Source organism: Stenella coeruleoalba, assembly GCF_951394435.1.
Source record: "Stenella coeruleoalba genome assembly, chromosome: 16".
NCBI classification, from domain to species: domain Eukaryota; kingdom Metazoa; phylum Chordata; class Mammalia; order Artiodactyla; family Delphinidae; genus Stenella; species Stenella coeruleoalba.
This window is the reverse complement of record NC_137162.1, coordinates 63,242,459-63,258,616: the sequence shown is the minus strand read 5'-3', so window position 1 is coordinate 63,258,616 and position 16,158 is coordinate 63,242,459. Positions and strand designations below refer to the sequence as shown.

At 36.9% G+C, this 16,158-nt stretch overlaps 1 protein-coding gene across 1 annotated transcript in view; it reads left to right on the top strand.

Moving 5' to 3' along the window:
• Positions 1–8,767, top strand: part of TET1 (tet methylcytosine dioxygenase 1) — a gene marked incomplete at its 3' end in the record, with an annotated part of 130,883 nt that extends 122,116 nt beyond the window's left edge. Inside the window, exons 11-13 of the mRNA XM_079900132.1 lie at positions 464–601; positions 2,334–2,682; positions 7,755–8,767. Of these exons, the coding sequence (XP_079756258.1) occupies positions 464–601; positions 2,334–2,682; positions 7,755–8,767 (1,500 nt within the window). The remainder of the gene's footprint in view (positions 1–463; positions 602–2,333; positions 2,683–7,754) is intronic.
• Positions 8,768–16,158: the final 7,391 nt, after the last annotated feature.

The window sequence follows — 16,158 nt, the reverse complement described above, 5'->3', positions numbered from 1 at the left end:
ATTAAAATATTTATTTGTATTATCATGAATAACACGCTCTCTGTTAAATTCCAACCTTTCATTTAAAAAAGTTATTAATTTACTTTCTATACTGGTTCATGAATATATATGTACATCTACTTTATATAGACATTGAAAACTAGATACATGATCAAAGCACTGTATTATTCTTTCTTCCTAATGAAATATTTCAGGCTACTGTTCTTGTTTATCTACCCCCAGTAGGTATTAATGCCCTCACCCTGCCTTCAGTGATTGCCACTTTAATCCATGTAGTCTCAAATTCTTTACCCTGAATATTACTAAACTAGACAATCACTAAAATAATATACTGTAGTGTCAGATATCTCTGAAATTATAAAGTGTAATTAACTCATAAACTTTATCAGAAAGTGAGTTTTACTCTTTATTGAAGGTGATTCTTTCTATCTCTTAAAACCATGGGTCATACATTATTTTTCAGGTGGCGCTTGAACACGCTGCTCAAGAATGTCGGCTTGGCAAGAAAGAAGGTCGTCCTTTCTCTGGGGTCACTGCTTGCCTAGACTTCTGTGCCCACCCCCACAGGGACATTCACAACATGAATAATGGGAGCACGGTGGTATGTACCTGGATGGCTTTTGATTCTAAAGGCTCCATCACTGTACATTCAAGCTGAGGTCCTTAAGGATGATTATTGTGACAAATCCTATTTTATGTCTGTTCCGCATAGTATATATCGATAGTGCTCCCCAAAAGTTACAGAACCAGCCTGAAATACTTTGTTGAAAGTCTTGAATTATACATTTAATTGTGGTAGGTTTGTTGGGATGTAGAACTACATGATTATTCAAAGCAACCATTCTGTGCTATCAAACTGGTAGATAGGAAGTTAAGCAACTTACTCTTTCTTGCCATCTGTACTTCAGGTTTTTTGTGAGGGAACCATGCCAAATTTACCATCCTTTTTATTAATATTGGTTCTTAGTGCTCGTATGTAGAGATATTTAGAAGAAATATTTGCACATATATGTGCATACTATGTTTATAGCCATGAAAAGAATCACATGCCCATAGCAAGAAGTCAATCAAGATAATCTTAAATTAAGGAGAAGACCACAGGAAAAATCGTGCAATAATCCTTTTATAAGGGAAATGAGTTTGCTTCAAGTAGTTCTCTTCTTACCTAGTAAAACAGATTAATAGAGTGATTACCTCTATTTCTGCACTACATGATTTTGGCCTCTTAGAAGACATAGCTATGATTATTACATTCTGATTGGAAGTGTACCGTCTGATCCATCAAAAGGCAGCCTTCCTTCCTTATTTGCTCAATGAGCTCTATCAGTAACAGATTAAGGAGCCAAAACAACTTTTTCCCTATCACACCCTTTCACTGATGTTGCCTATGGTCTCTGAGACCAATGTTATTTCCAAATGCTGAAATTTTATACATCCATCCAGATGAATCTTAGCCAAAGAGTGATTCGACATCATGCTTGGCTAGTACATTTTATGTGAGTTGCTCTTCATTAGAGAATATTAGTGATCAGGTTGGATTAGGTTCAGAGTCAAACTAAGTTTTAGTTCCTCTTCTCATGTTTGTTTGTTTAATTATTTATTTATTTTTGGCTGTGTTGGGTCTTTGTTGCTGCGCGAGGGCTTTCTCTACTTGAGTCAAGCGGGGGCTACTCTTCGTTGCGGTGTGCGGGCTTCTCATTGCGGTGCCTTCTCTTGTTGTGGAGCACGGGCTCTAGGTGCACAGGCTTCAGTAGTTGTGGCACGTGGAATCAGTAGTTGTGGCACACGGGCTTAGTTGCTCCGCGGCATGTGGGACCTTCCCGGACCAGGGCTCGAACCCATGTCCCCTGCACTGGCAGGTGGATACCACTGTGCCACCAGGGAAGTCCACATTATTTAAGTATTAAGAAATAGTGTGAAAAAAAAAAAAGAAATAGTGTGATTTATAAGCTAAATATCTTTTTATTAGTTAATATTTAATATGAAGGTAGTGAACAATTCAGTGACTGTTCCTTAACTTAGACAATGAAATAAGATGGAATGTAACAAAGAAGGTGACTTAAAATATTATAAAATGCATAAACATGTATAATATGTACTTACAAAATCAACTCAACATTATACTGGTCTGCTTACAAATAGTTGATAAGTTATTCAAATTGAAAAGCATTGAGTGGCTTGATATATAAAATATTTTTCCAAAATGAATGAATATACCAGCAGTAACCAACTGAAAACAGTTCCCTTTCACAATGGCAACAATAAGAAGGTAGGAATATCTATTATGAATGTGCAGGATCTCTAGTTCCCATTTCATGTTTTCTTCCTATCAGGTCTGCACTTTAACACGAGAAGATAACCGCTCATTTGGTGTTATTCCTCAAGATGAGCAGCTGCATGTACTTCCTCTTTATAAACTTTCAGACACAGATGAGTTTGGATCAAGGGACGGAATGGAAGCCAGGATCAAATCTGGGGCCATCATGGTCCTCGCACCCCACCGCAGAAGAAGAACACGATTTACTCAGCCAGTTCCTCGTTCTGGGAAGAAGAGAGCAGCAATGATGACAGAGGTTCTCGCACATAAGATAAGGGCTGTGGAAAAGAAATTTATTCCTCGAATCAAGCGGAAGAATAATTCAATGACAAACAACAGTAAGGCTTCATCGCTGCCACTTTTAGGTAAGGCTTATTGAGCCTGATAATTTTCTGTGCACAACTTTCACTGGCAGTTCAGTTTGCACTTGTCTTTGCATCTTATTTTTCTTTATTGTCTTTGCCACTCTCTTAGGAGTGAGGCATTATGAAAAGAAAAACTTTAGATCAGATATCTACCAATCAAGTTAGCCAATTATTTTTATATAGTTTGTTTAGAGTTTAAACTAAAACAGTGAATATATTTCCATGTACTTGCCAAAATTAAAAGCCAACAAAAAGGTGACCCGTCAGTATTTCTTGGTATTTTTTTCTCTATTTATATTCTTTTTAAAAAAAAAAAAAGCAAAAACGAAACATGTTCTTATCGTTTGTTCCCCAGCTATTTTGAAGCAAAGCCCCTTCTCAGCATACATAAAATGACATCACTTCCTTGAAGTCCTACTTCATCAGCTTTTTTTTTCTTCTTCATCAGTTTTAGCATCAGTTTAAGTAGTCCATTCAACAAATATTACTGGGCACTACTTTGAACTGTTCGAGGTATCAGAAATGTAGCAGTGAATAAGAGGGGACAGAGTGCTGTGAAAGAATTCCATTTGAATAGGGTTGTCAAAAAAGGATTCACTGAGAATGAGGCATTTGAGCAAAGTCCTAAAGGAAATGAGGATCAGCAATGTTTTTATTTGGAGAAATAGCATTCCAGGTAGAAGTGGCAAGTGCAAAGTTCAGGAGATGGGAATTTACCTTGAATACTTGATGTAAGCAAAGAGGCCAGTATGGTTGGAGCACAGTGTGAAATGGGGAGAATTGTAGGATGTGAGATCAGAGAGGTAAGAGGGGCATCTGAGCCATTCATCTTGGGCTTTGTAGATTTGCTGTCAAGACTTTGGCCTATATTTGAGTGAGAAATAGACAAGGGCTATAATCTGACTCAAACCTAACATCCCAGTTACTGGATTGAAACTAGAGTCAAGTGGGGTAGAGAATAGAATAGTAGGGTGATCATAAACAGGCTATCCTAACAACTCAAGAAAGAGATGATGGAGCTTGGACCATAGTGACTAGTGAGGAGGACAGGAGAAATGTCTGATTCTGGATGTTTTTAAGGTAGAGTCAACGGGATTTCTTTTCTTTTTTTTTTTTTTAAATTACTGTATTTTATTTATTTATTTTTGGCTGCGTTGGGTCTTCGTTTCTGCGCACAGGCTTTCTCTAGTTGCAGGGAGTGGGGGCTACTCATCGTTGCGGTGAGTGTGCTTCTCACTGTGGTGGCCTCTCGTTGCGGAGCACAGGCTCTAGGCACGTGGGCTTTAGTAGTTGTGGCACGTGGGCTCAGTAGTTGTGGCTTGCAGGCTCTACAGTGCAGGCTCAGTAGTTGTGATACACGGGCTTCATTGCTCCGTAGTACGTGGGACCTTTCTGAACCAGGGATCGATGCCGTGTCCCCTGCATTGGCAGGTGGATTCTTAACCACTGTGCCACCAGGGAAGTTCTGGGGATTTCTGATAGATTTAAGTCTCGAGTGTGGACCAAAAAAAGTGTCAAGATTTACCCTGATGTTATTGGCTGGAAGAAACTGGAAGGATGGTTAAACCACCAACTATCATGAGGAAAGGAGGGAGAAGAACATATTTGGCAAGATAAAGAGGGAAATCAGAGGCCCACTTTTGGACATGGTAAAAGTTCGAGACACCTGTAGACATTCAAGTCTAGACGTTAGGTAAGCAGTTGAATAAGAGTGTAATTCAGAGAACAGGTTCAGACTGGAGATAAAATTTAAGAGGTCAACTGGATAGAGATGGTATTTGAAGCCTTGAGTGTGAATGAAATCACAGAGAAGGAGGTGAAAAGGGAATTTGATTGAGGACAAATCCTGGGAATTTTCAATTTGTAGAGGTTTCAGAGATGTGGACGAACCAGCAAGAGAGGCTTAGACTGGAAAGGTGTGGTGTGGTAGGCATGAAACCACAGAGGAGTGATCAGCCCTGTCAAATGCTGCTCCTGTGGCAAGTGAGAGGAAAACTGAGATTTTATCTTTACATTTGAAGATGACTGCTAGAGCAGAGTGCAGAACAGTGGTGAGAATGAAGGAAGTAGGTTTATAGGGAAATGGGAGAGAAATGGAAGACATGCATGTTGGCTATAAAGGGGGTCAACTGAATGGAGTGAAGGTTATAGAGTTGAGGATTTTTTCCTTAAATGGAAATTTAAAAAAAGGTACAAAGTGAGTGAATTACATAATGAATTCCACTTCCCTCATAGACTCCTAGTTTAAAAGTTTTTCAATACATAGCCATTCTATGTCATCTATACCATTACCCAGGCCACATGGGTATGAAAATATAAAGATAGGACTTGTGCAGTTTTTTGTTGTTGTTGTTGTTTTTGGTAACAAATTGTAGAAGTCATATCTTACCCACTGAATCATCTTCTATGTGTCACTAAAAGAGAGGGAATCTTTATACCCACAATACCTAAGACAAGCAAACAAAAATCAAATAACGCCTTAATACCAATCAGTGTTCAAATTGCTCCACTTGTCTCCTAATTGATTTTTTGTTTTTCACATTTGGTTTGTTTAAATCAGTATCCAAACGAGGTCACACATTATATTTAGTTGATATGTCTCCTATACATTTCTTTTTAATTTAAAGCTTGCTTTTCTTCTTTTCCCTCATTTTTTCATTTTTCATTATAGCAGAAACCATTGTCCATAGAGGCAAATTCAACTTCAGTTTAAAAAAAAAAAAATTACTATGGCCAGAACAGTATCTGTGATTTATATACTCCTATTTCTTCACATCAGGAAGTACATAGTGTTTGGTGTGTCTTTTTGTGATGTTAAGACTAGGTCAGGGGACTTCCTCAGAGGTCCAGTGGTTAAGACTCAGCGCTTCCACTGCAAGTGGTGCGGGTTCGATCCCTGGTAGGGGAACTAAGATCCCACATGCCGCATAAAGAAAAAAGACTAGGTCAGGTGTTGTTAACCTAATTGACTGATTATAATGTTCCCTAACAGCTTTCTACCTAATGGTTTTAGAAACACTTATGGTCATATTACATATTCTTTATTTCATTAGGAGTTTGTTATTCTTTTTCCACTTTTTAAATCTTCTTTTAAAAAGAAATTGTCCTTGTAATAACTTGTTAATTCTGAGGTATGGGTGATTAAAGAAATCAGAATAAATGCTTAGCTATTTGCCTTTATTCACCAGTGTTAACAAAACAAGTTAGTTCCCAAGCATCTTCCAGTGTGATCAATTGTTTTTCTTTTTTTTAAATTTAGTATCATTTTGAACTTATGTCTTTTTTAACATAGTTTATATTTCAATGTATATTAAGAAGGGGTTTTTTTTTCCACTATATTTGAAAATGCTTTAAAATCTTCAAATTCATATGCTTTCATTCAAATTCCTGTCTTGGATCAGTAGGAACACTTCAAGGTGGCTTCTGATTCTTTTGTCATGACCCCGATTGTCTTTGGTAACTTCCTTAGTTTCTGTTCTGACAAGATGTTCCAGGTTCCTCTTATGTAATCCTGCCCCATATCTAAAATCAGCCATTCCTCCAAGGAGCCTAAAAAATTAAAAAACACTATTAATTTAAACTGACATTCAAACTAAGAATTACAGTGTATTCTTTAACTTCTTTGATTTTTATATTTTTAAGAGAAGTTGTTTGTTTAAGATGAGACAACTGACTGTGCAGACATTTATATAACACTGAGAAAGATTCAATAGAGATAGTGAAGAGGCAAGGCAAGGGACAATTATCATTCCTTTTTGCTTGTAGTTCCACTTTACAGATATTTAATTTAGGTTTATTTTAAGATTCACATATCTGGTTCCATGCTGCTTGTAAACAGTAGTCATAACATTTTCATCTTTGTGTCATTTCCTAATAGCATCTTTACATGCTATTCTTTTATATATATATATAGAGAGAGAGAGAGAGAGAGAGAGAGAGAGATACCCTATTAGTAGCCAAATGCACAATATTTGGCCTAAAGCTTCTTGTTCTTTTGTAATATTACCCATGAAAGCTTTTTTACAGGTTTTTCCAATTAAATAAAAGACTCATCATATTTTAAATCTTTCCTTCCTGTGAGTTGTACTTTGTTGACAACTTAACCTCTAAAATAGTAGATGCAGCCACAGATTTCTTGATATACCGCTCCTTGGGTCCTGTATATAAGTTCTCTTTAGACATGAGAATTATTGTGTCTCCAGGTTATATCATCTGAGGGAAAATTGCAGATCTTCTGAATTAGATAAATGTTTACTATTATATTAATTATTTTAAAACAAGACAACTTTGCTATTTCTTGGTCCTTAAAATCTACTACTTTTGCCTTGCAAACATTTTATTAGAACATCAAAACAGGGAGAATGTCCTCAAGAAAAATGTTTTCAGTTGATATTAGGTTTGTGTGGATATGTCAGAGCAGATGGCCCACCTTTTGTCCAATGTCATAATAATGATCTACCTACTTGGTGAGAAAGAAACAGAGCTTAAATGCACTTGTTCTGAGGGGTAGGAATAGCTTATTTATGTGACTTTTCTTTGCCTAATAATTAACTTTGCCGGTTATGATGCTTTCATTACTCAGAAATCTTTATAAACTGTTACTTTCTTTAACATTTTCAAAAATGAGATCATGCAATACCTAAAATGTATCTAAACAGCTCTTTGGGTAGTGAAATATTGCTCTTGGTCACCATATTATCACTTGCACTGTATTCTGATGTATGGTTTTAATATTTACTTCATAGCCAATTGGTTCATTTCCAATATCTTACCATTTTAGACAATGGATATCCTTCTGGCTAAATTTGTGAACTTATTTATGATTATTTCCAAAGTAAATAATTTTTTAAGAAAAAAATATTGGGTGAAAAAGCGTACGTAAACTACCTACAATTTTTAACGTGTGCATATGTCAGGCTTAAAGTAAATAGAACAAAACTGGCCAAATTGCCACCATCAGTGTTCTGTTCTGTTATTCTCTGTACATCTCTTTAAAAATACTGTTTAAAGACAACAGCTACCAAAAGTAGTTTGTATTTATCTTCACATTTGGTGTCCTTTTCTCTGTTTAGGGAATAAAACAGAGACTGTGCAACCTGAAATAAAAAGTGAAACTGAACCCCACCTTATCTTCAAAGGTTCGGACAACACTAAAACCTACTCACCGACCCCATCCATTCCTCACCCAGTGAAAGAGGCACACTTAGCTCCAGGCTTCTCCTGGTCCCCTAAGACTGCTCCGGTCCCAACAGTTCCTTTTAAGAACGATGCATCAGTTTCGTACGGGTTTTCAGAAAGAGGTAGCAATCCCCACTGCACAATGCCTTCTGCAAGACACAGTGGTGCTAACGTAGCTGCTGGGGAGTGTGCTGAAATTGCACAGCCTGGTGAAATGGTTCCTCTTTCCACCTTGTCTACTCCCATGACAGATTCCCCGGCTTATTCTGAGCCTCCCACTGGTCCATCTGAGCAGCTAACTTCTGATCAGCCAAACCAGCAGCCCCCGTTCATCCCTTCTCCTCATGAACTTGCTTCTTCTCTGGCGGAAGAAGACGAGCAGCATTCTGAAGCAGATGAGCCTCCGTCAGATGACCCCCTATCAGACGACCCCCTGTCACCTGCTGAGGAGAAACTGCCCCACATTGTTGAGTATTGGTCAGACAGTGAGCACATCTTCCTGGATGCCAATGTTGGTGGGGTGGCCATAGCGCCCGCCCACGGCTCTGTTCTGATCGAGTGCGCCAGGAGAGAGCTTCACGCCACGACTCCTGTCGAGCACCCCAACCGGAATCACCCTACACGCCTCTCTCTTGTCTTCTACCAGCACAAAAACCTGAATAAGCCCCAACACGGCTTCGAACTAAACAAGATTAAGTTCGAGGCGAAAGAAGCAAAGAATAAGAAAACTAAAGCCTCCGAGCAGAAAGACCAGGCAGCTAACGAGGGTCCTGAACTGTCCCCTGAAGTTAATGAATTTAACCAGATTCCTTCCCACAAAGCGTTAACATTAACCCATGACAATGTTGTCACCGTGTCCCCTTATGCTCTCACACATGTTGCGGGGCCCTATAACCATTGGGTCTGAAGGCTTTTCTCCCCTTCTTAATGCCTTTGCGAGTGCAGTGTATTTTTTCAAGGTGCTCTTAAAAGAAAGTCATGTTGTCGTTTACTATATCTTCATCTCACCCATTTGAAGGCTGAGGTAAAAAAAAAAAAATGGGGGGTGGGTATTTCTTAACTGTGACTATATTTTGACAATTGGTAGAAGGTGCACATTTTAAGCAAAAATAAAAGTTTTATAGTTTTAAATACATAAAGAGATGTTTTGGTTAGGTGTTAACCTTGGTAGAATCACTCAGTTTGGTGCTTTAAATTGTTTACTATGAAACGAGTCATTTTTAGAGGATTTTAACAGGTTCATGTGCTATGATGTAAAATTAAGACACACAGTGTTAACTCTACACAGCTTCTGGTGCTTAACCACATCGACACAAAAATAAGCTGAATTATTATTTCATGGTGCCATTGTTCTAACATCTTCCAATCATTGCTAGAAACTCGGCATATTCCTTTGAAATGAACCAATGAAATGTTTTCTCTCTTAAAATCTCTCTCCTGTATAAAATAATTCATTATTGTTGGTGATGGTTGGAGGCTGTTCATAAATTGTAAATATATATTTTAAAAGCACTTTCTATTTTTAAAAGTAACTTGAAATAGTATAGTATAAGAATCCTATTGTCTGTTGTTTGTGCATATTTGCATACAAGAGAAATCATTTATTCTTGCTGTGTAGAGTTCCATCTTGTTACCTGCAGTATGTATTCTAATCATGTATATGGTTTGTATTTAAATGAGTCCTTTCTCATTCAAAGATTAGCTACTTATATAAAATAGTTAGGTCATGCAAAAATGGTTAATTCTCTCTAAAATTGGAATTAGGAAGCATATTACCAATATTGATTAACTTTTCTTTGGAACTAAATAAGAATGGTCTCTTCTGATTTATTGAACAACAATGGCCCTAATTTACTTTCACCCCAGCTTTCTCAATATAATCCATGAAAGGTGTTTCCAAAAGGAGATGAGACATAACAGGATTCTGAAGAGTCAAATGCTTCTAAAGTTTCAAGGTGATAAAATACAAAAATTAAGTAGCAAGAACCTTATCCACCCCAAATTGCCTTATTCATTCTGAAAGTCATTCTGGTCCAGAATAAGAATAAATGTCCTGTAGAAATATTTTGAAAATAAATTCCCTATCATCATCATCACACACACCCCCACACTGTAAACAAACAGTAGGAATGGTATTATAAGCATGGTTTGTCCATTAAGAGCTAATCCAAAGTAGTTCATCTAAGTATATTGTTCTGGGGAAATGTTAACTCATGTTCTTCTAGGTAATGGGAAAATAGGCATTCCATTTAGTTTAGTCCCCCCCCCCATTATTTTTTCCCATTACTTTATTAACTCATTTTATAGCAAAACAAAAGTAATTGCCCAAACAAAGAACAAGAAGAAATTTCAATGAAATACTTGATTCTGTTAAAATGCAGAGGTGCTATAACATTCAAAGTGTCAGATTCCTTGGGAGTATGGAAAACCTACTGGTGCTTCTCCCTTGGAAATGCCATAGGAAGCCCACAACCGCTAACACTCACAATTCTGGTGCAAAAGCAAAAGTTCCAACAAGCTCTCTAAAGGAAAACTCATTGTAACTTATATTAAAATAATATATGGTGCAAAGTATCAGTTTCAAGCTTTTGACTAATTTTGACTAAAGGAATATGAAGGGATTGTAAATAACAAAATGTCCATTGATAGACTATCATCTTGTCGAGTAGATTTCTGCTTCTTGAATATGTAAAATAGAGTAATTCATTGACTTGTTTTAGTATTTTGTGTGCCTTAGATTTGTTTTAAAACATGTATATTTTTGTGAGCCTAAGGTTACTTATACATATAAGTATATAAATAAGTGATTGTTTATTGTTTCAGCTGCTTCAATAAGATATTACTAGTATTAGACTATCAGGAATACACCCTTGTGATATTTTGTTTTAGAATTTAGGCCTTAGCTCCCACTAGAAATTATTTCCTCACCAGATTTAATGGATAAAGTTATAAGATCCTTTATCCATCCACCCATCTATCCGTTCTTCCATTCAATTTTTATTGACTGTACCCCAAATTTAAGTATTAGCTTTTGTTTTTCTTTGTCACCACCCATGACATAGTAAACTTGAAGAATTAAAATCCTAAAAGATAATCTAACACATTTTTCAAAAATAGCAAATTTCCTTCAAAACAATCCATTGTGATACATCTGCAGCAATTCAAATCAGTTTGTCACCAACTTTAAATAAATTCCTTAACAATCTAAACCTGAAGCACCAATGTTGACTTAGGGGAATATTTGGATTTGTGAAGTTAGTTGCAATTTACCAAAACAAGTACATGAAAATACCCTATATCAACTAAAATATTTCCATTCTGTATTGTAAGTAACACCATGAATGGCCTGCCTCAACTGATAACCCCTTGGTGGGACCCACATATGATTCTTTCCTTGTTGAACTCTATTTCCTAAATTTCACAGTGTACCATCCCGTTGTTTGCCCTGTGACTCTTTTTTTTTTTTTCAAAGCTCATGCTTATTCAGTGTCCTGCAGCATTGTGATTGTATGCTGGCTATACTGTTTTTAGAATGCTCTTTCTCATGAAGCAAGGAAATAAATTTGTTTGAAATGACATTTTCACTCAGAAAACTGGTCATCTAACATTATTTCTACACTTATGTTTTACTGTACTATCACCTTTTGTTTTACCCCTTTTATAGCACTCGTTGGGTTTTTAATCTTCTGCCTTTGTTCATGGTATGATAATTGAATTCATTGATACTTGACTCCCAAGTTAGCCCAATCTGTTCATAGTAGTTACAGAGTTACCAACTATAATGAGAGAATAATTCCTACCTGTTGTAGAATCCTACAAAGTGTCATGCTGCCCTTCAAAATCCTGCTTCTAATGGATCTCAGGCCATCGATGAAAAGTTTTTCTTGTGCTTGTCAGCCTCACCTACATCTTTCCAATTCATCCACAAAGTACCAATACATCGTGTCATAAACCTGATTGAAATATATTATTGGAAAGTGAGGCTAGCTGAAAATGTTTAACTATAGGTAAATTTTTGCAACATGTTAGCAAAATGTTTGCATCTTAAATAACCTTCCACATCTTTATTATGCAATCTGCATGTGGATGAAACAATTTCATTTGTTAAATATAGAATTTCAACTAGATGAGATTCATAAGCAATTAGACATAACCCCACTGCATAGTTAATTGAATGCATACCCCTGTGTAAATGAGATACTGACTTAATTCATATGAAGTAACCTACTTTCTAATGTTACTACTTCAGTGGACTCCTACAGATTATCATTTATTTCACAATAGCATGTATGAAAATCACCCCAATCTATTTAAATTAGTCTTCTTAAAACAAATTATATCTTTTATCTGGAACAAACTTTTGACATTGCATGACAACTTCCACTGAATATGGGCACAGCATTTCCTTTGAATGTGCCAAGTAAATCAGTAGCTGTATGTGACCTTTAATATATAGCTACCATCTATTTCACAACTTCTTGATGCATGGAAATCTTTTTTGTCTAGATTTAGTACAACTGGGAATTTTGATCTTTTGTAGAAATTTTTGATGAGAATTGTGAAATAAGGTAATATAGAGGCCTCTCACAGCCCTGGAAGACACCTTAGAAGACATACAATTCAATCACTGGAGCCCAGACAGCAGATGTGAGTGTCAATGTGCAATTATGTTTGTAATTAAAATTTAAACAGTCAAGTGAAGGCCACTTTGTGGTTAAGAAGACTCTAGGAAAACAGACTTGATCTGCTCACCCACAGGGGATTTTATCGCTGCGAAGTAACCTTATTTTTGGTACAAGTCAAAAATAAAATGGCTTTGAGTTTTTTTCTGAGTGGTTCAGGGAAAGAAGTTAAGTGAAATTGGATCAAGATTTCCCTGCCTGCAGAGTTCTGTGGGCCTTGTGTGGGAAATCTAGATTACTTTTACCTATGAAGCTGTTCTGTTAATTCATCTCACAAAATGTGGCAATAGTCCTATTTGCTATTTCAATAAACAAATATCAAGTACTGATAGAGTACAGGTTTTTATTTCCCCTCGAACAAGCGTTTGGCATATATAAGGAGTTAGAAAAGACTGAATGGTTAGAATAATTGGGGAAAGTATATTTCTATTGTACATACTCCCTAGCCATAGTTGTACAGTCTATTCACACTCTTGCCTAGTTGGCCTCACAACTAAGTCCCAGCATAGTTTATTTTGATGGGACTATCTATCAGTATTAGAATAGTTTTGTTGTGCACAGCTCCTAAACTTGCCCATAAATGTATGGAACTTGTATAACTTCAATGTCAATGGTTGTGGCACACTTATCCACGTGATAGAATCAGTGCTCTGATTTCTGAAGAAGTCTGGATTTATCTAAATCAAATTATGCTCCATGTTGAGCTTTCTTCTAACAGGTTTAGAAAATGATGCCAGGAGCAGTCCCTCAGAACTATCTGAGAGATTGCCTCCTGGGCTTGAATTCCTCAGAAAGTCCTCTGAATAAAACACAATCCTCAACTTAAAAAAAGATGCCATCCACGGCTCTGGAATACAGTTTGGAAAGAATCAGTGTGTCCTTTATCAGAAGTGGAATTTGTGTATTTCCTTAAAATGTTTTGAGAACATAGGAATCTTTGCTTTTCTCTAGTGTATAAAATAAGAGTGTAAGTTCCTCTGTTAATTTTGGAGATGGTGGAGCTCGCTTTTATGCAGGACATCACTTTTTTTGTCCACAATGAACTCTACAAACTTTAATTCTCTGCGTTCCAGGACCTGAATGACTTTGTTTCAATGCCAGTTTCTTCTGGGCACCCAATCGAATACCATTGTTCGCTTCAAAGGGCATGTGTTTTGTTCCTTCAAGTAATCCAAATGTATTTTTAATTTTGCCACTCCTCATTTTCCCTTCTTCTGTAAGGGCACCAAAATGTGTTTCTCTTTGGCTAGTATGCAATGTTTAATATTTCTAGCTTTAAAAGTCTAACATTAATCTTTTCTTTGTTGGTTGTACTCCTTTCCCATCCCTACTGTGGTGTCCGTGACCCTGCCTGGGTCATAAATTTTCTTCTAGTTCGTTCAGCCATAGTTGTCCCTTAAATTAAAGCAAAACTTAGTCTAAGGTAGAAATGTTATACATTAGTCGATTTAACCCATTTATGTGTGAGTGCAACTTTGGAAACCCTGGGTTAACAGTATAAACCTAGTTTTCCTAAAAAGAAAGAAGAAAAAAATTTCCTAGCAGCTGTTATGAAAGGCATTCTCTCTTGTCTCATTCATCAGGAAAAAAATCTCGCAACTGTCAGAAACATTTTCATTTTTGGAGAAACTATATTGGAAAGTAAATTGGTTTCTTCTCCATTTGGCTAGGCATAAACTTATCATCTTTGACTAGAAACTCTGCTTGTTATTATTTTTCTTTACTCATTTTACTGAAGCTACAATGTCACTAAGTGTACTTTCATTCTTTTTACAGTTTTTAATCCTCTTTAATTTTCTTTAAATTAAAACTCTATTGCTTCCACCCTCTCTGTTCTGTCGCCATCCCCCATGTCCCCTACACAAACACACAGGGTTCATTTTAAGGATAGCAGTGATCTAGCTCAGGTTGTCTTTTCCTGTCTTTTAAAATTGTTTCACCAATCCTTTTTGGAATAATACCAAAAAGAATTAAAAGCTTTTATTCAGCCCTTTCACTTAGAGGCAAATTAAGTTTTTAGGAACCCCAGGTTAGCATCAAGTGTTCCCCTTACCTATCCCAGCAATGTTTGACCCTCAACTTTATTAGTGTTTGAGTGTTTTGCAAAAAGTTGTGTAAGAAGTTATATATTCTAGCACTCTGTTTGGCTCTGCTATTTCTGTGTAACGCATCATACTAATTATCAATTGTCTGACTGGTGACTTTGAATTATCGGGTGTGACCTATAGCAGTGGTCCCCAACCTTTTTGTCACCAGAGGCCGGCTTCATGGAAGATAATTTTTCCATGGGGGGTGGGGTGGGAGGGGATGGCTCAGGCGGTAATGCGAGCGACGGGTGTGATGGGGGAGCCGCAGATGAAGCTTCGATCGCTTGCCCGCTACTCACCTCCTGCTGTGCGGCCCTGGGGTTGGGGACCCCTGATGTATAGAATAGAAAGTTGTTTTTTTTGTTTTGGGGGGTGGTTTTTTTTTTTGCGTGTTTTCCTCCTTATCTCCCAGCTCAATTTTGTGGATGGTTTCTATTTTCTAATGTAAATTTACCCCTTTGGAATTTGGTTGTTGGCAATAATAGGAACTGTTTTTTGATCTGGGCGAGACGCTTTAAAAAATGGACAGAAAGGAATCCGAACAGTTCTTATAGAAATCAGTCATCAGAAGCTCTTTTGAGTGCACTAGGGGGAAGTTAAGGGGCAGAAAAGAGGGAGAATTTTGTTGCTTTAAGCAGCCCGCAGGTTCACCTACCAGCTCAAAAGCAAGTTGTAATGTTTCTACCCCCCACTCCATACCAGTTTCTTCTGAAAAATAGCAGCTCAATATGAGGAACCTTTTGAAAGCAAATATGGAAGTAAGAAGAATTATAATCCTTGTACTTTATAATGTTTTAGGCTATCAAACTGCTTTCCTATGTGCTGCTTTTTTCTCCCCAACACTGACGGTTGGACAGAGAACAATGTTCCCATCTTACAGGTGAGGAAGCTTGCAGATTGGCAAGAATAGCAAATGGCTTGATTCAAATCACACAGCAAGTCAACCCATGTGAAACTAAAACAGGTAATATCTGCAGGCTGCTGAACACATTTCTGTGCCATAAACTATGACTTAGAGAGTGTTGTTGAGTGGAAATTTTGTCAGACCTAATCTAAGAATAATACAAAATTTACTTATTGTAGAGAAAATACGCTTCTGAGGTATTTTGTCTCCACTATTTATTTTAGCCAGCTATTTTCTTATTCATACGTTGGAAGGTCTACCCAAATTCCTAGGACTTCTGCATTAGGGCTTAGATTAATGACGTTTTATTTTTTCCCCTGTAAAAAAATTTTTTTTCTTTGTTGTTTAAAGAATGTCCCTGTACTACTGAAACAAAGGGAAACCTCCTAAATAATATTTTTAAAGACCAAGGTCAGCAATTCATAATCGAAGTTTACTGTTTTCGTAAATTGAAATGCGATTTTCTTGAAGGGAATGTGCTGGGTAAACTGATTATTTTAGTTCCCAGGCACTCATGGTAAAAATGTAAACTTTTTGGCATCTCTAAGAGATAGCTCTGCCTTCCACTTTTTTGAAACTGTTTTGTTTTTTGTTCCACTTTTCCAGCCACATCAAATCTCTGGGT